This window comes from Cucurbita pepo, chromosome 12 (genome assembly GCF_057944985.1).
Source record: "Cucurbita pepo subsp. pepo isolate OVF chromosome 12, ASM5794498v1, whole genome shotgun sequence".
NCBI classification, from domain to species: domain Eukaryota; kingdom Viridiplantae; phylum Streptophyta; class Magnoliopsida; order Cucurbitales; family Cucurbitaceae; genus Cucurbita; species Cucurbita pepo.
The window spans coordinates 13,036,608-13,060,553 of record NC_141809.1 but is presented as its reverse complement, the minus strand read 5'-3'; the positions used below and the strand labels follow the sequence as shown (position 1 = coordinate 13,060,553).

The window sequence follows — 23,946 nt, the reverse complement described above, 5'->3', positions numbered from 1 at the left end:
TTCGAGAGCTCCATAGGCCTTAAGGAAGGCTCTATTGTGTACTTTATTTGTAAAGAGGAGTCTCATGTTAGTATAAGGAATACTGTTTCCATTGGGACGAGGCATTATAGAAAAATCAAAAGCAAAGTCATAAAAGTTTATACTAAAAAAAGTAAACAATTTCATGATATCCTAACATCTCGGAGTGTCACGGTTCCTAATAAAATTATCAATTCATTATTCAGAGGTAAATTATATAACACTTTTTAGTATAAGACATTGTGTCTGAGCTCAATAAAGCCCGTGATGGGCAAAAGAAATATTACTAATGCATGTTCTTGAAGGAAAAAGACACTCCACAAACATGAGAGATCCAGCCAAATTATTATTACACATCTGATATGGCCGAATTATTATTACACACCATAGCAATAAGCATTTTCTTAATGCATTTTCTTGAAGGAAAAAGACACTCTTCAAACATGAGAGATACAGCCAAATTATTATTACACACCATAGCAATAATCATACTCCAAATTGCCTCCAATACTAATCCTTCAGCATAAAGGCAAAGTCTTCTTTCCCAATATTTTGTTGGCAATGGGGAAGTCGGGAGCTATATCCACAGGTACCTGAAATTGTGAAGTGGAAGGGAACTAGTTAGTTTCTAATCATCGATATAGTATTAAATTTACAGCATGAGTTCACCTTTAATAGACTATCAGTGTCTTATATTTAAACTTGGCTATGATGCATTTCATTTAAATGATCTTCTTTTGTATATATTTTTTAAACCCCATCTATAATCTACAACCTTCAAATTTTCGTTCCTAGAATATAGGCATGAAGAACATTGAAGATTAATTCAGTAAATCAAATAGAGGGTAAACTTCAAAATGGCATAATTCAATAAGAAACAGAATTCATAAATATTAAAACACATCAACCAATTAAGATGTCCAATCATTAGTATATCACATCAACTTAACAACTATTTAGTTTACTCATTTACCAATTCTATATCTCATTGACAAAACAGTATATTTTAAGTCATATTTTATTGAAAAAATTCAATTATTCAATGGTTTATCAATAGGAGTCAATAATTATAGGGTGGTGTATTTGTAAAAGATTAAGATATATGTTCTTGATGTAATTACTGGAATTTTCAATCTTTGAATGTAATAGTGACTCTGTATTATTTGTTAGCGTTTACCTGGATTCGTTCTAAATTTTGCAATGCTAATTTCAATGGTTCGGACATGACACCATATTTCTGAAGAAGCCGACTTGCTGACTCCTTGTCACCTCTTGCCTGTATTGTTAGTACCTCCCTACTTAGGCTTTCAACTGCATCTTCCACCTTAAAAGAAAAATAAAGGACTCATACACTTAAACTACAAGGACTAACTCATTTGAAGATGAAATTTAGACGTCTAGGGCTGTACCTTGTCAAAATTAACAGAAAATGTTTCATCTGGATTTAAAACGAAGGCTTCTTTCTCATGTAGCCAATTGAACTGCAAGGCTTGCCCTTTTCTGCCAATAAACCGAAAATCTAAGATGCTAGGCAAGGAAACATAAGCGGAAGAAACAATGTCAAGTTAGCTTACCCATGAGCCTCCGTTAAGCCGAAACGTACTGACCGGAAACATCCCGCAAGGAAAGTAGTATACACAGACTTCAATGAAGCTCCTGGTAGAAGGCCCTGATTGAAATTCCAACATATTAAATAAGTAAATAGATGATCGGTGAACCCAAGAATTTTTTTAAATACTGTAGTTAAGAAGGTCGATGGATCCAACCAACCAACCTGGAGGTTGAGGAACTTCAGTGCCCAAAGGCCTACAATGTCAGCTTTTGCTTCCTCCATAGCTGAGTGGAGTTCTTGCAGTTCCTGTAACAAAAAATAGAGATACGATAATACACTAGAAAGGCCTCCAATAAAACCTGGGAACAAAAAATAGATGTGGAGGGTCGAGTTATTCAGCAGGATCAAGACCACAAGATTGCTCGAAATAGAAAAGTGCACAGCTCCATTCATAAAATACCAACCAAATTTATGGTCTTAGGAATCACAGAACACACCAACAAAAGTAAACATCTAGAATTTAGCCCAAACAGATTCAACAACCAGCAGCACAACGGTCTCTTTCTATCCGAGCCAAGAAATTGTCTCCATTCATGAGACATAATTGCAGAAGAATAAACGAAATTTCCAGTCGGAAGAATTATGAGATAGAACAAGAAAGTCAGAAAACAAACATCTTGTTTTCGGTTATAAAGAACTTTGATAGTCGGGTGAAGAATGAACACTATATGAAAGAAACGCCTTGTATATACAAAGATGAGAACCACAACTGATGAAATTTACAACCTAATTACAATTCTTAACCAAGTCGAAAATTTTAAATCCTTCAACAGATTCTTCTTCAACTAAAGTCACTAGATATGTAGTCTAGACGATAAATCTATATAACTTAGAGAATAGGGATGGCTCCATTTATTATTAGTTTTTTTATACTTTTAAAGTATAAAAAAAGTGAGGACAACATGTGAACCAGTGTTTTTTTTTTTCTTTTCTAATTTTGAAAGCAACATTCATATCCAGAATGATAAAATAAACAACATCAAATATAAAATTTGTAGTACTTACAGTACATTAGTACTCAACTTAACAATCTCGCATAGATTTTTGTCTCAGTACAAGGGGAATATGCATAAAAAATAAAAAAATAATAAAAAAAAGAAGAGAGAGAAAAAAAAGAGAACTAATGACAATCAGATATATCAAAACAGAAAATTTATGGTACTAACCAATCTCACGGTTGATTTTTTACCATTCGGGAGTGTTATGGTATGAGGTCCAATCCCGTGGCAACACTCATGGCAAATTGTATGAGTAAAGAAAGAATCGAAATCCACATATCCACGTTGCTCATTCTTAATACAAACATCGGCAATAGGCTGAAGAATATGCTTGAACCTAGAAAAATGTGAAAACAAGCACATCTAAATATGTCCAATAATTTCCCAAAAGAGAATCCAAAGTTAAGATAAAATGACAGTTGAATCCACGACAAAGAAAATGTACAGTACTTGGCCTCTGAAACGTTCTTAAGCATAACCATTGATGTTCCTCGGTCTTTCACAATTCGCTCGTCATTTGGCAAATTAAAAGCAACAGTCTGAGGGCCCTTTACATCCTGATAAAATCCAACGAATTAATCTCAATGTCATACAGATCTACTTTATAGATTAGCAAGGTTTGCCACTCCAAAGCTATTGAACAATTCATGTAGAAACTACTGGTCTCCACAATTATTTTCAATAAATTACCATCCAATTTCTTGATATGATAATTCTCAATTCTCAAGTAAAACACACAAGATATGCATCTCTTTCCACAATCTTTCAGTATAAAACTTATGTACATAAAACTACGGAAAAGCATGTCTTATGAAATAAACGAATGTTTTATGTGAACCTGTGAAAATCGTGAAAAATTAACTCACCCCAGCATTGTAGAGAAGCTGGACAACCCGAATGGGAGCAGCACTAACATCTTTTGACTTGTATGCATTGTCCATAGGGAGATTTTGTTCCAGAACCTATAATAAGAACTCCATTAGAACTATTTTCCAAGGGGGGAAAACTTTGCTCTTTTCCAAGAAAAGATCAGAAAGTCACCTTTTTTGGATACTAAACTTGGATGTGCATTATAGACAGCAAAAAAGCCAAAAAAGCCAACAAAAAAGAAAACATAATGTGACTTGGACAGTTCAAAAAATACCTGCAAATTATCACCAAAAAATTTTACTTGAGAAGTTCCTTTATCATCCCGAATTCCAATGAAAGCTTCAAATGTAGCCTGATGCAATCCAAAAATTTAGCATCGTTAGCATATGAAGGTTGTAAACTGACAAGAACTGATAGTTTTAGAAAACCAGTAGATTCAAGTTTGTTATAAAAAAATTAGTAACAAATAGGATACTAATGAAGCCCCACTGTACGGAAAGGATCACACCAATCAGTAAATTTACGTTTGATATAAAACCTGGCACCAAATAGAGTGCCAAATAGGAACCAATAAATAGAGTTCCAAACAGGAACCACACTATGGGATATATCACAACATCTTGCTCTCATTTTAAAGGAAAAAAGAGTTCGTTTCAGGAAAAGAAAGTTCTCAAAAGAATTTCAAGCCACCAAACAAAGATATGGCTGCTTGAATCCAGCTTATTCCAATAAGGTAAAAACAATCAATGTCTAAGCAAAATACATAGCTGAGTTAATAGGTACCTTATACCCAAAAAGTGCATCTTCATAGGTCTCATACGGACCAATGGTAACATCCAACTTAGAGTCCTACAAATGTGAGAAGAAACACAATGTGAGAGAAAAGGAACAGCAATGCTGTTTAAATGGTCTAATACTCACGTATATACATTGTTAATATTGCAAAACTTGAAGACTCGTATTTATAAATAGAACACCAAAACAAATTATCAAGTACAACTTCCTTCTCTATTTTTCTCGCTATGGAATATAAATCTAGGTGCTGGTAATAGTCAATTACATCCATTATTAAATTCCCATAATTAGATAGATCAGATGTGGCAATGATCAATTAATGTTGTTGTATATTTTAAGTTCAATAATTCATCAATAAGAAAAAGAAAATGTACAAAAACTATAGGAGAAACATGCTTTGGTATAAGCATTCATTTAAAGTACCTTTTCTCACCATCACCACCACAACAAAAGCCCTACCTAGGACATGAACGAGGAAGAGAACACTAATGACTCAAACTACGGCATAGTCTCTCACGTTCTTTGATATTAGTTATCTCATGCAAATTGCAAAAACAACAAATTCATGCTTTTTGGTTGATTTAACGTGTTAGACCGAAAAAGAAAAATAAACAAAACAAAACTCTCTAGAAATTAAAAAATATTTTGAGAAGAAGTGAAAACATCAAATTCTTTTGTAAAATTGCACAATATGCTTTTCCTTGGTGGTGTTCAAATCATATGAAATTCTGTTATGTTTCTAGTTTTAATAATTGTTTCCGATTGGAAGGCTCTCCTCTTTTGTAGCTTTTTGGGCGGGGAGCACTGACTCCCTCCCCCCCGCCCCTAAGCTGTTCCTCGGTTTGGTGCTTTTTAAATATATCCCATTCTCTGTTTCTTATTAATAAGAACACACGCACAAACAAAAATGAGACAAGACAAGGCAACAAACAAAAGCAAAAAGAGTTCAACTGACACATTGGAAATGAGAACTGTACCTAAGCAATTCCTATACATCCCCATTCAGGATTCCCATTGTAGCAATCCATGTCTAACAAATTAACTAGATATGTATTGCATTCACGGCAATACTATGCAAATGTAATGAACTTGTGAAACTAACCAAGTCCATCCATGCCATATCTGATTCATAGTAGTCATTTGAGAGGAACGCATTTGCCTTGCTATGTAGTAATCTCTTCAAGCTATAGAAAGGAAAAATATTTCAGAAAACATTGTAAGCTGAATAATCTAGATTCAGAAATTAACAAAATTCACGTAAAATGTAAAATTGGGAAAACTCTTACCTGGGAGAGCTAGTTATATCTCCTGCCTTATGTAATAACTCAGCGGCTTTTGACAGGAAAGAACTATATTCCTGGGAAAAAGGTACATTGTACAAATCATAAATAGAACCCTCCGAAGGATTTGTGCTATCAAGACCACTACTGCAAATAGACAAATCTAAGTTAGATTCACTATGTCTTCGAATGACGCTGAAGAATCCTGCAACAACATCTTGCTGATCCTCCGTCAGACTGTCCTTCCATTGTTTGAATTCCTACAAGATTGTAACAAGAGGTTGCACACGCTGCATCTTAAATCTTTTTTCTTTTATATGAACGCATATCATTTTTTTCTTTATCAATCTAAGTATACTCATTGCATACCATCTTGTCCATGTCAGGAGGGTAGAAATTTGCACCAGGAGGTTTCTGCAATGGAAATGCAGCTTTATATTTCAGGCCACACCACCCACAAACTGGCCTAGTTGCTTCAGGAAGCAACTTTATTGCCGAATCTGCAGTAGTAAGATATGCATCATTTTCATCAAGGGAAGACCTGTTGAAAGTGAAACATAATTTATTGAGGTGGAGATTAGTCCAGCTTTTAAGAAAACACATTGGCAAAGAAGACTAAGTCATGAAAGAAAGAAAAATAAAAAATAAAAAAGATTAGCAGACAGTGGAGAAATACAGAAAGCTGCAATTTGCAACCAGCCACCCACTGACGCCGCATTAATGCACATATAAGCAGAAGTGCATGAACATTAAAAAATTAAGACATTAGTAAAATTGTAAAAAATCTTGATCTGAAGAAAACATACCATGGACTCTTATTAATCAGATAATAGGCCCACTTCAATTCATCTAACTGCGATGAAGCAGCATGCTTCTCCAACCAATCTCTTAAATCTGGATTACTGTACCAAACCTGGACAAAATAATATGAAACCATAAATTCTAGACGAACTCATCACCATCAATCAATGATTTAGGAAACAAACCAGTTTCATAAAGCTTTTTGATTTAGAAGGGTCAGAACGAAAAATAGAAACAAAGAAAGGATTCCCTTTAAAGTGAAAAGAGAATGCCGGAATGGATCATTCTCTCTCATTCTCATTCCTATAGTTTACTAAATTTATGAAAGAATAACAAATGAATTTATGAAAGAATAACAAATGATTTCTAACTGGTGAGCTCCGGAATAAAATTGAGAATCATTTCCACTGCTTTATTATTATTCTTGAGAAGGTAGGAAATATTTCCATTATCCGTTCATTTTGGTGGATGCTACCACTTTTTCGTTTATGTTTTGCTTCTATCTCTACTCTTTCACAGGTCCCTGGTGGGACCAAAAAGCATTGTGGCAGTATTTAATCCTCTTTGGGAAACATTGAACAAAAGGAAGCCTTGGCCTTTATATCAGGCTTAGCTCACAGGGTAATGGGCTTTATTTACAAAGGTGGTTAATTCATTATTAACCACAGTAACTATCTAGTAATCTAACCAGGAAAACAAATAATTCATTATTAACCACAGTAACTTTCTGGGTTTTGTTCAGGCCGACGTACTCTCCTCCCTTCACTTTTTGAATGTTCAATCACTTGTAGCAGTTACCTTTCCTTTCGCATCTCTGGCCAAGCATTTTTACCTCCAACAATCCTCTTTCTACTTCTCACGCAGATTGCCATGTAATTTTACCTCGTAGTGTGCAATTTAGTTATTGCACCAAAATCATTATTTTTCGTAAGAAAGTTACTCTATCATTTTACCTCAATTCACCAAACTCCCAATACACAATCTTTTTCGAACCTATTCAACCGGGTTTCCACCACGCCATCGCGATTGTCACCAGAATGGATACTCTTATACCAATTTGAAAAGAATTAAGAATATGTTGATGTTGATAAGGAAACCAGAGGAAGGATCTGAAGAGCCTTACCCCTACTTTTCCAAATCCAATCAAATTGAAATACTCACTGAACTCGACATTTGCCCAACCCCAACTTAACAACATAAACTCTAATCACTTTCCTCTAAGAAACTAGGAAACGGTAAATATGCCCTTGACACCCAGCCGATACAGGCTTTAAAAACTCAAAATATTCATACCTAGCCCAATAGCCACGAGTTTAAAGATTCAAAATATCATCCTTGTCTTAGTGGAAGTGCCTAATACACTAAAACATTATGCAACAGCCTTGGAGCAGATACCATCCTGCTTAAGTTATCTCAACCATCTTTTGATTTTATTGCAATCACAGAACTGATAAGATTAAACTGTGTCAACATGTTTTCTTCTTGCGTAACAAAACAAATTCAGTGTCTCTTGAGAGATATTCCATCACAGAACTGATTTAATCAAAGAACATTCAAGAACTTTTCAGCCTAACTCTTAACCACATATTGTATCTTTCCTATGCCCACAAAATTAAAGCAAGCAAGCTATAAAAGTCTCCCCTAAAAGATTACTTCACAAAATGTATATGCGAACCTGCAGGCAGAATATTTTATCCATTATTGCAGCAGCCTTGATAAGTAAATCCAGAGCCTCTTTATCCGCATCTGTAAGCCCTTCCAACTACAGAGAAGAAACACACTCATTGTTTAAGGCAAACGCCAGTAGAAAGAAAATAAAATAATAAAAAGTCATTGGATATTGCATTAAAACCGTGTCAGCACAAGGAATAAGTTTCTTTAAAGCCCCATCAACGAGTTGCTGCATTTGTTTTTCTAAGTTCCTGTTTATATTAAGAATTGAAAAACTTATTTTTCAATACCACCAGTATTTCCATGTCTAAGTTTTTAGAAACATTAAATGTTAGATCTATAAAAAAAAAAAATATCTAAAAAAACCAAGTGCCCTTTCATGAAGATGAAAACATAACTATTTTTCTAAAATACTGAATGCATTACACCAAAATCTGATAGAGATATTTTTTTTAAGCTTGCATTTTATTTGCTTTTGAATCTTTACTACCCTATAGTTCAAAGTTCAACACACTTATAATGCACAGTTCATCCTTCTATACAACTGTGATAAAGGAATAAAAGAAAGAACACAAGAGAAGATATTGGAGATATACTTAGAAACTCGGTCATGAGAGTATCAATACACAGGAAACTCGGTCATGTTTCCTTTATTATGTCATTTGAGGTGCCTGTCCCCTCCATTTGCAGAATTTTTTCCCTCTATATCTACTTGTATCTAGGCAACTAGAATTCTTCATAGAGCATATTGTTCTCCCATTCATTTGAAAATGTTGATCAATGATAATTTCAGTTCTCTGATGAAAATAATAATAACAAAAAAAATAAAGTAGGAGCAACAAACCTTAACATGCGTAATTAGATATTTTTCCTACTTCATAAATAAAAAGCCTTCTATAACATTTAGAGATAGCAAACTCTGAATCGTTATAAAATCAAATATTATAAACAAAACGCACAGGCATCTTCTGACATAAGCCAGATAGAGCTAAAAGTTCAAAACGGTAGCTACCTCAACATTGAGTGAAACAGAAGCATAGCGTTGCAGTTGCTTTTGTAAAGTTAAACTCCGTGCCACATTGTCCACTTTGTACCTAAGTAAATTTGCAGGGGGAAAATGGGGTCAAGTGCAAAAATAACTTTGCCTGTACGAAATCAAGAAATGAGATTCTTCAGATCCTAGAACCTCCAGGCTTGTGGGCAAGTGAGAGTGAGAGAGATTACAGCTAATTGACGAAATACATTTTTAAATGTAAAATCTACATATCATGCCATGTAGATTATATCGTTGTTGCATGTATAAGATTGAAGCATAGTGGTGTTACGACTTACTATACACCACAACATAAATAGATTACATCTTACTCTTGCTTAAGAATGCTCTTTCTCTCTCTCCCTCTCACTTCAGTTCTTTATTTTATTTTATTTTTATTCTTCCTTTTTTTTAATAAGAAACCTAAGGTGTGTAATAGAACAAAAGGAGAAAAAGTAACAATCTAAGGGCCGGGGGAAGAGAGATAGGGTAACTAGACCTTCCAATCAAAAAGGGTCATAGGGTAATTAGAAAAGAATTAACTATATCCGTGGCACCACCAAGATGCATTTAGATGTACAAAAGCCCAAAAGGTAGAATATATTACAATTTATCCTATGAAAAGACCCAAAAAAACATGCGGATATTTCAGGCAAAGAAGGTAAGCGAAAATGTTTCATCTCTTATTACTACTTTAAGATAGAAGAGATGAAAGGCTGACGGCTTTGCTATAATATTATATTTCATCCTACAATAGATCAATTTCACCATTTTTCTATTGGAACTCAAGGAGACAGTTCTACAGCCTATACAACAGATCTTGTTCAAGTAAGATCGTTCACTATGTTTCTATTTGAAAATTGAATAATACAAAATTCATAATGAAAAAAAGTAAATCATCTCTTCGAGAATGTTAAACCAGTCAACAACGTACCTTTGTGTAATTATGTCAAAAAGTTGACCATATTGCCCATTTACATCATATGGGACATACCCAGGATCTTCGTTTGCAAGTAAGCTTTTATACTCCAGGTAATGTATATATTTAACAGCAGACACTTCTGATTCCTACATCAAATTTAAAGCAAAATATATGTTCATAGTCTCATACAGTTCAGTTTCTAATGCATTCTGGCCATTACTTCTTTAGGCACATAATTCATTTAATTGCAATAGCCTTTGAAGCTCAAGCATGGACTACAACGAAGATGTGCAATTACTTCATTTTTTCTTTTTCTTTTTTCTGGGATACCTATCAGACCCTCTTTCATTCTGTTGTCAAGACAACTTCTTGAATATTAAATCGTGGATAAGTGGTCATCATGGTTTGGATTTACTCCCTCTAAGCCATTTACTATTTTTATTGGCTCTTATTGACCATTAGACCAAACCATAGTGGTTTTCTCTTCGATTTCGTTTCCATTATTCTTGACATCTATCAGTGTGGATGATAGATGCTTGCCTGTTTTATGGCCATGTAACTTCTCATAGTAATGTCTATGTGAATAAATGTTGAAATATACATAGTGAGTTAGACATCAAGTTTTCGAACAAACTAAGACTTTTAGTTAAAAGATTATCATATAATTAACCATAAAGACTTTGAAAGTTTTAAAGATTAAAATATAAATTTGAAAGTTTAGAGATTAAAATAGAAAAAATAAGAAACTACAGGAACCGAAATATGATTTAAATCTTAGATTTTTCTCTTCTGGTTAGTGTCTACATCAAATGAATATTGAACTTGCTTTTGCAGAAGCATTGAATAGCCTTTATTACTGCCATCTCCACCTGATCTCAAGTCTGTCTTCAAAATTCTATAATTTTTTTGCAGCCCCAGTTTCCAAGAAATATCTGTTTTCCCGGTGAACTATTCCCAATCAACAGGTGTAAGTTCTGTCTAGTCAAAGTAAGGAAGATTCTTTGTGAACTCAATAAGCCTATAATCAAACTCCAGCATCTCTTACTGTCTCCACAATAAAAGAATAAGTGCTGAAGAGTTGAAAAGAACGGTCGCCATTATCAAACCATCCTACCGCATTCTAGTTTCTTACTACATTTAACTGTTAGAATAGAAAGGCGAGGTATATCCAAGTTTGTTCGAAGATGTTAGAAGATGCAAGTTTAGGATGAAGGTCACAGGCTCACAGCACACCTATGTAATCTTACCATTGGAGCTTATAAGTTAATGAGAAGTTTAATCCAATTAACATATGCGGGTGGGGACAACTACTGATAAATCCGTTTCAAACCTAAGCATATATTTGGTTCTATACTACCTTTTTGTCCCCAAAACCCCTTACCAAAAATTTAGAAGTTCAAATATCGTAAGTCAATGTCTTACGTCTTTCAAGAATTTTTTTTTTTTTTTTTTCAAGAATGCTTTGCTGGCTATGGAAGCACAAACAAAATTTAACATGTCAAAAAAGAAGAGGGGGGAAAGCTGCAGGACTCATATTCCTAGTTAAGATTAAATGAGAAACAAATAGATGATTAACCTGAAGAGTAAAAGCCTCCAAAGGGATTGGATCCAATGTTGTTACCAAATACACGTCCTCAAATTCATTATTGATAAATTGTCCACAATTTGTGATGCTGTATATCAATCCAAGGCCAAATCATTAAAAATAACAAGCAATACAGGTGTTGACTCTGTTAGAAGACCTCAAAATAGAATTGAACTAATATGCCAATGTATACCAACCGTTAATACACTTTACAAGATGTCATATTATATGTTATTTCTACCATACAAGAAAAAAAAATGCTGACATGACCTCTAGATATTGTTGGATAGCATTGAAAGATGTTATCAATTACACTGCCAACAAAGATGTTCAGACCTAAAATAATACAGATTGTGGATCAATGTGCATATTGTCCATGATCAATGAATTGGAGAAGGAAAAAAATTACGAGGGTGAAACCCCTATAATTTTTTTTATATAGAAAACAAAATTCCATCGAAAAAATCCATGGAGTTCCAAATACAATACTATAAGTTCTCTTGATAGGAAAGCAAGGACTCAAGCCATAGACTTTGAAGCGGGAGAAATCTTACTTTCAAAAACAAAATTCTGGTAAATTTTCTATGGAAAACCCTGCTTCACATGCATAAAATTTTTCTTAACCAAAAAAAAAAAAAATCAACAATATGCAGGCATTGAACTGATCACAGAGAGAAACTTAGCTATAAAATTTATTTTTAAAAGATAAAACGGGGATATAATTAAGCACATCATATGCAATGTCTAATTTTATCACGGTTACTTGGAACGATCCACTAACGTCTCATGGAGAAAAACAAATATCATTTCAAATGCGTCCTTTGGAAGAATAACGCCAAGCTCTTCTTGAAGCTCCCTCCTGAAAGAGTACATGTAGATTTCTTCGTCATTTTTTCAGTAACAAATGATTTAGAAAGCAGTGGAATGAAACACCAGGAAATCACAATGTAGAACCAACAAATGGTGCCATATTGTCCAAGCCAGGGAAAATAATCAAAAAGAAAAGTTAGAGGCCTTGAACAGGTAACCAGAACTAATCAGGTCATTTCAAGACAAAAGTATGAAGGCTTTCCTTAGTATTTATCCAATAGCCTAATTAGAGAAGAAAATGGATTTTTAACAAATACTAACTCCTCATTGATTAATTAAAAGAAGCAAAAATGCTCAAGGACACGGATTCTCAAAGGAGAAAGAACAAGGAGAAAAGGAAAATAACAAAATAAGTGAGGAAGAATGAATAAAAGCATCCCGATTTGTGGAAAGAACACTCGAAGAATAATGATCACTAAGCTGGGGAGTGAACTCAATTGAGAAGCCTTGAGCCTAGCAGGATTAAAACATACAAACCAAACTACACTCAGAATTGGAATCCAGCAATCTAGTTTGCTATCTTGTATGCCAATAATTTTCTGGAACTAAGGGACATCCAGAAAAGTTATCTTTATAATTATCATACACAAAACATTCATTTACCGTTACTGGAATCTGTCAACTCCTTGATTAAGTTGACACACTTCATGAGGTATTTTCTACATTTTTGTTTCTCCATTGACAGAGTTGAAACCGTGAATTTAAATGATAATATGATAAATGAAATTTGACCCCTGCATTCAATAGAGAATGCTCGTATCTTTTAATAGAAGCTTCTCTGTTGTCTTAAAACCTAAAACATGAACGGTAACTGATTAGTTAGATGAAAAGACAATTAACCATCAACAGTATTACCTAGCTGTCACGAGTGATGAATCGCCAGCAGATATGTGGCCGGCACTGGATATATCCCACAACCCAGGCCAAGAGTCTTTGCAGTCAGCACGTAGTTGGATAAGTAACTCTTGTGTACTCTCAGCAAAAATCCACACGTGAACAGCCCGATGGTAGTCCCCATCTCTATGAACAGCTCCCCTGTATTGTCCAGTAAAGTATTTATGATGGATACAGAGAAATATTTAGCTTGTTTAGTAAAAATAATCACATGGTGAATCCTTTTTATCTTTTTCCTTTTTTTTTTTTTTTTTTTCATTTACTTTTTTCCGAATCTATCTCAGTCGAAACACTCATCACTGTAGAGCTTATGGAGAGTCGTGGAAGGAAGAAGAAGACACCCATGGAAAGAGAAAAGAAAATCAGAGAACGTGCTCCGATACCATGAGAATATATGGATATACAGACTCCATAAGAATCAGAAATTACATAAGACTTAACGAACAGTTTACATTAGTACTAACACAAAATGAAACTATCAGATAACAGAATACACAGCTAAAATACAACAGATAATGGGTTACATGATACTCTTGAGCAAGATCGAGCCCAAACAACTACACAAAGTGATACATACCCTGTTTGCAGCTGAGAACAAAAAAAAAAAGATCACAGCAACAAGAAGACGAATTGACTTCTTCGGTGTTCTAGCACTTGGCAGTTTGTAGGATTAAGTTTCAAGCTGGAAGCTAGATAACCATCATTTTCAACGACAATGAGACACGAAACCCATCTAATTACACAACCAAAAGGCCTACGGACATTAAAAGAAGAAGACGAAAAGTATGATTATCACTGTCCCATCATCTTGATGGATATGGATGAATAGTTAGAAACTAAGGAACTCGCATCAAACAAAAATCACTGCATCAATCAGCGATAGAACGTGCCAATTATTACTCGTGTAAACTACTTTTGCGGTCTAAAATTAACAATCAACCAATCGAACGTGTATGAGCAAACAAAATGAAGAATAAGGATAGTAAAGAAAATCGTGCCTGGGCTTGGAAACTCCAGTCTTCTCTCCAGTTTTGGTAAGGACGTCGAAATGCTCCTCCTGCGTGTGAGGCTCAGCCATTGATGAACTTTGATTGATGGGCGTGGATGATAACCAGCTCGGTCTCTCCAGTTTGCTCTCCCAGATAGTAACCAGCTCAGTCTCTCCGGCTGAGCGATGGGTAAGCTGGAGTGAGAGAAAGGGATGATGCTGTGTTTATATATATATATATATGTGTGTGTGTGTGTATGTATGCGTGGGTGAATGTGTACATGTATAGCATCATCCCTTTCTCTCACTCCAAGTTACCCTCTCCAAGATTTCTTTCTTTAAATTGCTTTTTTATTCATTTCTTCATAATTTTGAAATGGATAATAACATTATTGAAAAATGTATAATCTCTCGATTCCCATGAAATCATTTCAGTTATAAATTCAAGATGAGATGACTTGTAATCGAAGAAAATTATATACAAATATAGTGTTTGTCGCATCGACTTTGATGCTCGAGTCATCAAAATAGAGTTGGAAAGTACGTCGAGCTAGAGTTGGTTGGAGGGTGATGTGGCCATATAGGCTTTTCCCCATTGCTTGGACATCCCTAGGGTTTGTGGAGTTGTCTTAAGGTCAAAGAGTCAATCTTACCACTTACACTTCTTGAATCTCTCAGCTCGACTGGTCCATGGACATGGTTGGTTGGGCTCGAGAGTTGTTTGGCTTTGAGCTTATTCGATTCAAAACTTACTTCTCATTTAAAATATTTTATTCTCAATATTCTTCCGACCCTAAATATCTATACGTGTATAACATAAAAGATGTTTTTCTAAATTGAGTTTATGTGATGTGAAGAACGTCAAATGAACGATAACTCAATCTCATAAATTTATATTAGTTTATCACGTGGAGAAGAAGATTTAAAACTCGAACTTCTCAGCGGCATTGTATATGTTTAGACTGATAGGTTAGAACTATTCTCGATTACGATTATCAATTTTTATCGAGATAGCAATTCCCGAGTCAACCAACACAGATTTGATGTGCATCTTAGGCACCAAAATGAGTAACTAAGGCATTTTTTGAAGTTTGTTTTAGATATCAAGAATGCATCTTTTATCAGACATCATGTACTGTACAGAGAGTTCACTTAGATTTTACCACACGGCCTTGTATGACAAACTGACTGATTTCAAAAAATTTCCCTCTTCTTTTCAAGTCTCCAAACAAAAGGGGCGAGCTCCCTAGTATCACAGAATTTTCAGCTTCCCTTTAGCCATGGAAGTCTTTACAAGCTCCTGTAGACACTCAGCTTTTTGCGCCCCAGTCAATCCAAAGCAAGAGGAGGAAGAGCCTAAGGTGACAGCAAAGTAAAGGTAAATTGTGCAAAGAGCAGTCAGGAGGACAAGTGCCGTCAGGAGGAAGCGATGTCGCCGAACGAGAGTCGACCAACCATCCAACTCATCCGTAAAGGACTTACAGAATGATGGAGACCTCCTGTGAGGAGAAGACAGTGCACTGTCAAGAACCATGTTGCATGATCCAACCTCCTCAGGTAGCCTGAAATGTACAGCACAGATTAGATAACTTGCCACAGGATTCTTAATTTTTGTTCACGACAAGAGGGGAGTTCATAGAGCAGGGTCTGTAGCATATTTTGAGGAAGAGTAATTGATCTCTGTTTCTAATATTGTTAATGGTGATTTCACCTAGAACAAGACATTCCAGATATAATACAATTAAAGACCAACCACTGGCACTCTACTCTATGTAACACCCCAAACCCACCGCTAGTGGATATTGTCCGCTTCGGCTTGCTACGTATCGTTAAGCCTCACGGTTTTAAAACGCATATGCTAGAGAGAGGTTTAGGAATGTTTTGTTCTCCCTCCAACCGATGTAGTATCTCACAATCCACCCCCCTTAGGGGCCTAGCGTCTTGGCTGGCACACCGCCCGGTGTCTGACTCTAATACCATTTGTAACAGCCCAAACCCACCGCTAGTAGATATTGTCCGTTTTGGCTCGTTACGTATCGTCGTCAGTTGGTTTTAAAATACGTCTGCTAGGGAGAGGTTTCCACATCCTTACAAGGAATGTTTTGTTCCCCTCTCCAACCGATGTGGGATCTCATACACTAGCACAACTCTCAATCTCTTAGCTCTAGTACAAACGGATGCAAAACACATGCGAACAAGTAACCAACCCTGGTGTAGTTCTCAACTCTTCCATTGCCAACTGATGTAAGTAAGCATGAGGCAACCAACCCTCCCCAAAACAGTCATGGCAAATAGGACTAAATACAAGTCACGAGAGATCAAAGCCAAGTCGGATTAGCTTTTCAACAAACACCCCAAAACTAGCTATCTTATAGCAGACAACTAACGTAAGCTTACACAACAAACGGAGAAAACATTATCGTACGACTAATCCAAAAATGCAGTTCTCTGCCCATTAAGCATATCTCTTGGAAAGAAGAAGAGGAAAGAAAAGATTATCGACCAAGTTGACGAGGGATCAGTGGATACTCCACTCCAAAAAGACCGAAGGTGCCCCACTCCAAAAAGTGGATACGCCACTCCAAAAGCATGACGTTACTAATCATAATTTATGGATGGTATACACACACATATTAGAGGAAAACAATATGGTAAAGCATTCAATGATGTATGACACAGTCTAATTGAGAGAGAAACAGCTCATCAAACAATTACTTCCAATGCATTTTGGCTCGCCAAGATCTCCTTTCGCACCAATATCATATAAGAATGACATAATCTAGAAAACCATATTCTGACAAATCTACCAAGAAGCAGCCAAGCAGGTTCAAAAGGTGCCTCAAAATTTATCCAAATAGATAAAAAGAAAGCACATCACCAGAATATGAAATCAACACAACTCAATCATATAACTCTTTGTTGTAACTTACAGCCCTTTCCGTCAACAATCAAACTGCAATCAGGATAGCTTCAGAAATTTTAAGCTTTAAGATAGGCAGGCCAAGGTCTAATGGCAATAGAAACGAAGGGGAAAAAATGACATCATGAAAAGACCAGTTCTGGAAAAGCAGCCTAACAATTTGATAAAACCCAGTAAATTGCATTCAATAAGCTAAAAAGCTAGCGATTAGAACGTCTCATAAATAAGGATTAAAGTGACTCGTTAATTGTCAAAATTATGAAAACGACCTGCAAGTATCCCCAAAATTCGGGTGTACCTGTAGGCCAGAACATTTCCCCCGTTACCTTTAGAACAGATGTTTGGCTTGACATTGGACCTTATTAGTTAATTAATATGAGCAAGTCCCATGTTTCTGGCCTTTATATTCTAACATTTTAAGCAGCACAAAGTTACATAGGTTCTTCAATTGAACATTCGGCAGAAATGAAATTCTTTCTCCATGTTCCTAAATTAATCCCAAATCTATCATTTCGAAGTCGTGGCTTAAATTCTTCAACCCCCACCGAAAAGAACGTAAGGAACCAAGCAAATAAACAACCGCGAGTGAATTAAACAAAGAAACTCATGAGATGCGTGGCCTAGGAAGATCGAAGCCAATCGATGGGGCCAAACCCAATCGCGGAAATTTCAAACCTACTTCCCATTACACAGCCAAAATCCGACAAGCCGAGCCCCAATCGAGGAAATTTCAAGCGATTAACATCATTGTGAAACATCAAATCAGAGAGAGAGAGAGAGAAAGGGACTTACAAAATCAAAACCCGCGAACAACCCAACGCGAAAATGGATGTCAATTAAACGGAAGGAGGTGAATGGATATTTATGTGGAGCCGTGGGTTTGGCCGCGCCTCGGCTCCGGGAAAAAAGATGCCTGAAAGGCCGTCCACGCGGTCTCCACAGTTGGAAAAAAACGTGGGAATACCATATATAGAGAGAGCTGGCGGGTGGGTGATGAGTGGTAGCTATGTAAATCGGCCCCTTCGATGGTGGGTGGCTCTTGGATGGGGCTGTGGCCGCCATTAAAACGGTTATTAAACGGCATATTTCGCTTCATTTATTGAAATTGTGATCAGATACAATTTAGTCATTATGTTCTTAATTGTCTAAATTTAATTAATGTAATTCAAAATTCAAATTAATCTTAATATTTTTAACCCACAGTTAATTTGTATATTGATTATATAATAATAATAAATTTTATGAAAAAAAAAATGTTAAACTAATAAAAATACTTTTTAATTTTTCAAATTAATTTTTTTTAATAATGTATTTAAACATTTAAAAAAATTAATGAAAATCAATAGTATTTTGTTTTAAAAATATTATTGAATTTTAAAATTATTTCAAATAATACTCTACGTGTTTTAAAAAATACTTTGGAGTTTTCAAATGTTTAATTAATACCCATAAACTTTATTTAAAAACAAAAAAAAAAAAAACACATTTAAATTTCTTTTAAAACTCAAAAATTAAAAATATATATATAAATACTTTTACCGTTACTATTAGGTTTAAAAAATATTCATAAACTTTCTAAAATAAAATTAAAACCATCATAGATAATTATGAGGTGCCAATAAATGATTTTCGTCTATGGTAAATTTTTTAAATGACGTTAATGTTACCTTTAAAATTTTATAGATATTTTTAAGTAAATATATTTTTTAATTTTTTTTTTAAAGTTAAATGTATTAATTAAATTGGTAAGAGTATTTAAAAAGAAAATTAAAAAATATTTATAATAAAATATAAAGGGTATGAGTATAATTATTAATTTTAACATTTAAAAATAAAAATTAAGTATGAAATTTTTTTAAGACTCATTGAAATTAGGCGAGAATATTTGTGAAAAAAAAATGTAATTTAGCCCAAAAATAGACCGGTCGAATCCACGGATTTTGACGCGAACCCGGTCGAGTCACCAGCCTAAGATAAGAGCGGCGTGAAGGGGTCAAATTGGAACGAGAGCTGTAAAGGAGACCAACGACAAAATACAAACCGAAGTGGGTTTCGAATCTTCATCTCCAGACGATCGTTCGAGTTGCTGGGAATTTTGTCCTCAAAATATCTTCTGAGGTAATTCTATGATCAATTTCTTGATTCTGCTGTAATTTAGTGTTCTTCCGCGTTACTTATCTCTGCAAAGGAAAACCCTTTAGGTCTTAACGATCACGGAAAAATCGAACAAGACGATATTGGTGTTGGTTTGAGGTTGATCAGAGGATTTGTTATTGGATTCATGTAGCTGCTTATATTAATTGTTAATACGATTACCTCGATCATTTCTGGAAATACATAGTTGTTCGGTTATGGAGAATTAGGTTTATTTGACGTACTTTTTCATTGGGTTATAATTTATTCGTCTAATTTAGGGTTTCGCTTACTTCACTTTTTGATAAAAATGTGAAGAGATTTACAATTTGATTTTCCATTGACTTGGGTCTGACTACTTGGCAGCTAAGCTTATAAACTGGTGCCAGTTTGAGGAAAAAAGATGTGGGCAGCATCTTGCCTTGCGTCGTGCTGTGCAGCTTGCGCATGTGACGCATGCCGTACGGTTGTTTCGAGTATTAGCCGTAGGTCTGCAAGGATTGCATACTGTGGCCTCTTCGCACTCTCTCTGATTGTTTCTTGGATTCTCAGAGAGGTCGCTGCTCCCCTTCTGGAGAAGATCCCTTGTGAGTCATGAATTTTCCTTTTCTTAAATGTCTATGGATTCGTATAACAAGCAAGCGCTGATGGTCGAGTAATTTGTTTCTGTCCTAGCCACATCTTATCTTATGCTTATTTTGCAGAATCTAGATGGAATGCAAGAAACTTTCCTTTAGTGTAAAATAATATCTTATACATTGCGATCGGGTTCAAAGCGTTCACGAATTTTATATTTCCAAATGCATCTATTGCTCTTAGACATTAATGATGTCATATTGAGAGATGAGATCACTTTTATGATATCCCTTTTTTTTTTTTTTTACAGATTACTTATTACTTATAATGTAGATATATTCTTATTATTCTAGAATCGTCTAGTGTAAATTGCTTGTGATTAATCAGCTGTTTTTAGCCAAGGGCATTTGTTATTGGCCATTTGGAAGCATTTTTTTCTGTTGCTTCTAATCATCAAGCTTGCGGTTTGTTATTTAGCTGCATTAAGTGGTACTTACTACTCAGAACCACTGTTGGATAATAATGAAATATTGTCAACTCTAAAAGGACTTCCTCCTGTCTCCAAACAAATCACATAGCTGGTTTGACTGATACTTTTGAAGTGTTTAACAGTTTTTTTTTTTTAATGTATGTCTTCTTTCAGGGATTAATACTTTCCATGAAACACCTAGCAGAGATTGGTTTCAAACTGATGCAGTCTTGCGGGTTAGCTTGGGAAATTTTCTCTTCTTCACCATTCTATCTGTAATGATGGTTGGTGTAAAAAGTCAAAGGGATCCCCGTGATGGTATTCACCACGGTGGATGGATGGTGAAAGTTATTTGTTGGTTCCTTCTGGTGGTACTAATGTTTTTCATTCCAAATGAGATTATTGCCTTTTATGGTAAGAAATTATTTCAGCATGTCAGAAATTAGAATGATGTTTTACAAAGACTGTTCAAAATGGTTTAATTTGAGATACTTTTCCTTCTTCTTTCTTTAAAATGGTATTAACATATTCGACATTTCTAGAGTCTATATCAAAATTTGGCTCAGGACTGTTTCTTCTCGTCCAAGTTGTTCTTTTGCTGGATTTTGTTCACAGATGGAATGACACCTGGGTTGGATATGATGAGCAATTTTGGTTTGTTGAATTCTAGTTTCTTCTCTTGTGCCTTCTTACTCTCTTTTCCCACGTTATCTTTCTATGTTTGTAACTAATGTTTGAGTTTCCCCCCTTCTTTTTAGGTACATCGCCTTATTTGTTGTTTCACTTTTCTGTTATCTTGCAACATTTGTCTCGTCTGGATTTCTCTTTCACTGGTTCACACCATCAGGACATGACTGTGGGCTCAACACCTTCTTTATAGTCATGGCCCTAATTTTTGCGTTTGTTTTCACAGTTGTTGCACTACACCCTTCAGTAAGTATTTCCCTCTTTCATCTTGCATCAATCAAACTGTCTCATTAGAGGTCAATTCATGATTGTGCATATCTATATATATCTCCTTCCCCTTCCTCTCGTTTATCTTTTTGCCCTACAAATTAGAATTACTTTGTTCTCATTTTACCTCCATTGATGGGTAGCTGTAACTATAAGGCTCTTGATAATAGATTTGGCTAATGACCAAGTTGTTGTACCATGATACTCATTTCATTGTCTCTTGGTCATACCAGCTAGCGGTACAAGTTCAAACCTTTGGGTGAACTTAATACCAAAAATCCTTGATGCCTCCCAGGTTTGGGTCTTGAGGCAGTGCTGAGTGTCCTCGGGTATAGGGGAGACCGGTTATAAAAAATAAAAAATGAAAAATATAATAATAATAATGCCCTTCTTCTGGACAATGATACCGTATTGTAAGTTAATACAGTGGGTGGATCTTAATTTAAAAAATATTGTAAACCTGTGATGTCTATATATATATATGTTTTAGTGTTATAATCAAGTATGACGTGCATTTGGGGACTTTTTTAAATACAGAGGACCTCTTTCTTTTTGTCTCTTATTACTTTCATCTTGATGAAAAAAACAGGTTGGTGGCAGTGTTTTACCTGCATCAGTCATCTCGTTGTACTGCATGTATCTCTGTTACAGTGGGCTTGCTAGTGAACCAAGAGACTATGAATGTAATGGTCTCCACAAGCATTCCAAGGCTGTTTCTACTGGCACTCTTGCCTTGGGTCTTCTCACCACTGTTCTATCAGTAGTCTATTCTGCTGTTCGTGCTGGTTCTTCTACAACCTTGCTTTCTCCTCCAAGTTCACCCCGTGCAGGTAAGAGTCTGCTAAGTTATTTTACTATTACTATTATTATTATTTTGGCTTTTACAGTTCAGAAACACACAGTATTATATAAGGTTATGTTTTATGGGTTGATTTCAATTGTCTCAATGGAGATTGGGTTCACGTTCATACACAGAACTAACAAATCTTGAACTTTGGAAATTTCTACTATTAACTTCCTAAGAAGTGTGCATGATACTAATATTACATTAAGCAAGATATGATTGGGTGTACTTCCTTCAAACTTCTGGACATCCTAACCATTTTTTAAGTTGTTCATGACTTCTGTCTGTTGCCTCATATATTAATTTTATAGGCAACTTTGTTAAATTTCTTGTGGGACATGTCCTTTAACAGGGCGGGGAATCTCCATTTCAAGTGGGGAGAGAGATTTTCTCGCTCGATTTTGTTTGTAGCCTCTCGTGTATTAAGCTTGTTAGGTATGACATTCTTGGTTCTCTGTCAAATGGGCAGGAAAGCCATTGCTTCCATTGGAGAAGTCAGATGAGCACGAGGAAAAAGAGAAGGCAAAGCCAGTTACATATTCATATTCATTTTTCCACATCATCTTCTCTCTTGCTAGTATGTACTCAGCAATGCTCCTGACTGGATGGACCAGCTCTGTTGGCGGGAGTGGCAGGTTGGTCGATGTTGGGTGGTCATCCGTGTGGGTTCGGGTTGTGACTAGTTGGGCTACTGCAGCATTGTTCATCTGGTCTTTGATTGCCCCCGTCCTGTTTCCAGACCGGGACTTCTGAGCGGCTTACTCGTCGAACTTGTGATGTCGATGTGTCTAAGTAAGTTATATTGCGTGCACGTATGATGTACATGAAAATTTCCAGTGTGTATATGGTAAGGCTGGAGGATGGCTTTAAAACTGGACCTTGAACTTGTTTGGAAGACGTTATTTCACTTGCATATGGTGACTTAAGAAAGAAAGTTATAATATAGACTCCAAAACAGTGCCTTGAGTGATTGATCCTGTGAGAAATTCTAACTTTTAAATAACATGTTTTAATAAACTTTATTTTATTAGTTAATTTAGTTAATTTGATCTTCTAGCTTTAATAGTACATATTGACAATTAAAATATTATTAATCAACATAACCACCCCTTCCCTTAGATACTATGCAGTCGAAGTCTCTGCCACCCGGCAGATCTCAATCTAGCGACGTGGAACCACACAGCTGTCGCTGCCCTTTGGGTATGCCTCCTACGCTTATCACTCATCTCCGCTCTTGCAGCATGCCCCCTTCCTTCGGGCAATACCGACGGGCTATTAGCTCAATGGTAGAGCGCGCACTTGATAATTGCGTTGTTGTGCTTGGGTTGTGAGGAATCTTAGCTACATGGATAGTTCAATGTGCTCATCAGCGCTTGACCCTCCTGAGATGCTTGGGTTGTGAGGAATCTTAGCTACATGGATAGTTCAATGTGCTCATCAGCGCTTGACCCTCCTGAGATGTAGATCATCCAAGGCACAATGCCTGCCTGTTTAATGAAAAACAGGCTGGCTCTCACTACCTTTTAGAGGAAACAAAAGATCCCCAAATCACACTGGCTCTGACTACCTTTCGGAGTAAACAAAAGATCCCCAAATCACACGAACAAACTAACTTTGTACTTTGAGAAAATCGGGGTTATTTCCACATAATAGCGTCAACCAAAGACCGGAGCATCTTAGCAGAGACTAGAGACAAATCCCTCCCACTTTGTC

The 23,946-nt window shown here is 35.7% G+C and overlaps 3 protein-coding genes across 5 annotated transcripts; 1 reads left to right on the top strand and 2 right to left on the bottom strand.

The window, feature by feature from the left end:
* Window positions 1–344: 344 nt before the first annotated feature.
* On the bottom strand, window positions 345–14,555 carry NUDT3 (nudix hydrolase homolog 3). Of its 2 annotated transcripts, none has more exons than XM_087128788.1 (21): window positions 14,348–14,555; window positions 13,311–13,490; window positions 12,349–12,444; window positions 11,577–11,673; window positions 10,013–10,146; window positions 9,058–9,139; window positions 8,050–8,136; window positions 6,380–6,486; window positions 5,943–6,114; window positions 5,580–5,833; window positions 5,396–5,477; window positions 4,282–4,347; window positions 3,773–3,850; window positions 3,495–3,590; window positions 3,079–3,185; window positions 2,797–2,965; window positions 1,793–1,876; window positions 1,593–1,687; window positions 1,428–1,518; window positions 1,196–1,342; window positions 345–611 (listed from the first exon to the last, which is right to left on the bottom strand). In XM_087128788.1, the coding sequence occupies exons 1-21, from the start codon at window positions 14,425–14,427 to the stop codon at window positions 537–539; spliced, it is 2,379 nt and encodes a 792-aa protein (XP_086984914.1). In that variant the 5' UTR covers window positions 14,428–14,555; the 3' UTR covers window positions 345–536. The 2 variants fall into 2 exon arrangements, with proteins under 2 accessions (XP_086984914.1, XP_023547744.2); XM_023691976.2 differs by having other exon boundaries at window positions 12,367–12,444.
* An 821-nt stretch (window positions 14,556–15,376) lies between these two features.
* On the bottom strand, window positions 15,377–18,278 carry LOC111806485 (uncharacterized). 2 transcript variants are annotated; one of them, XM_087128826.1, is made up of 2 exons: window positions 18,050–18,278; window positions 15,377–15,899 (listed from the first exon to the last, which is right to left on the bottom strand). In XM_087128826.1, exon 2 carries the CDS (start codon window positions 15,869–15,871, stop codon window positions 15,590–15,592), a length of 282 nt encoding a protein of 93 aa, XP_086984952.1. In that variant the 5' UTR covers window positions 15,872–15,899; window positions 18,050–18,278; the 3' UTR covers window positions 15,377–15,589. The 2 variants fall into 2 exon arrangements, with proteins under 2 accessions (XP_086984952.1, XP_086984953.1); XM_087128827.1 differs by lacking the exon at window positions 18,050–18,278 and adding an exon at window positions 17,268–18,013.
* A 939-nt stretch (window positions 18,279–19,217) lies between these two features.
* LOC111807171 (uncharacterized) lies at window positions 19,218–23,205 on the top strand. The gene is made up of 7 exons (XM_087129352.1): window positions 19,218–19,375; window positions 19,757–19,977; window positions 20,610–20,849; window positions 20,978–21,089; window positions 21,194–21,368; window positions 21,979–22,219; window positions 22,703–23,205. Exons 2-7 carry the CDS (start codon window positions 19,794–19,796, stop codon window positions 22,984–22,986), a joined length of 1,236 nt encoding a protein of 411 aa, XP_086985478.1. The 5' UTR covers window positions 19,218–19,375; window positions 19,757–19,793; the 3' UTR covers window positions 22,987–23,205.
* The last annotated feature ends 741 nt before the right edge of the window (window positions 23,206–23,946 follow it).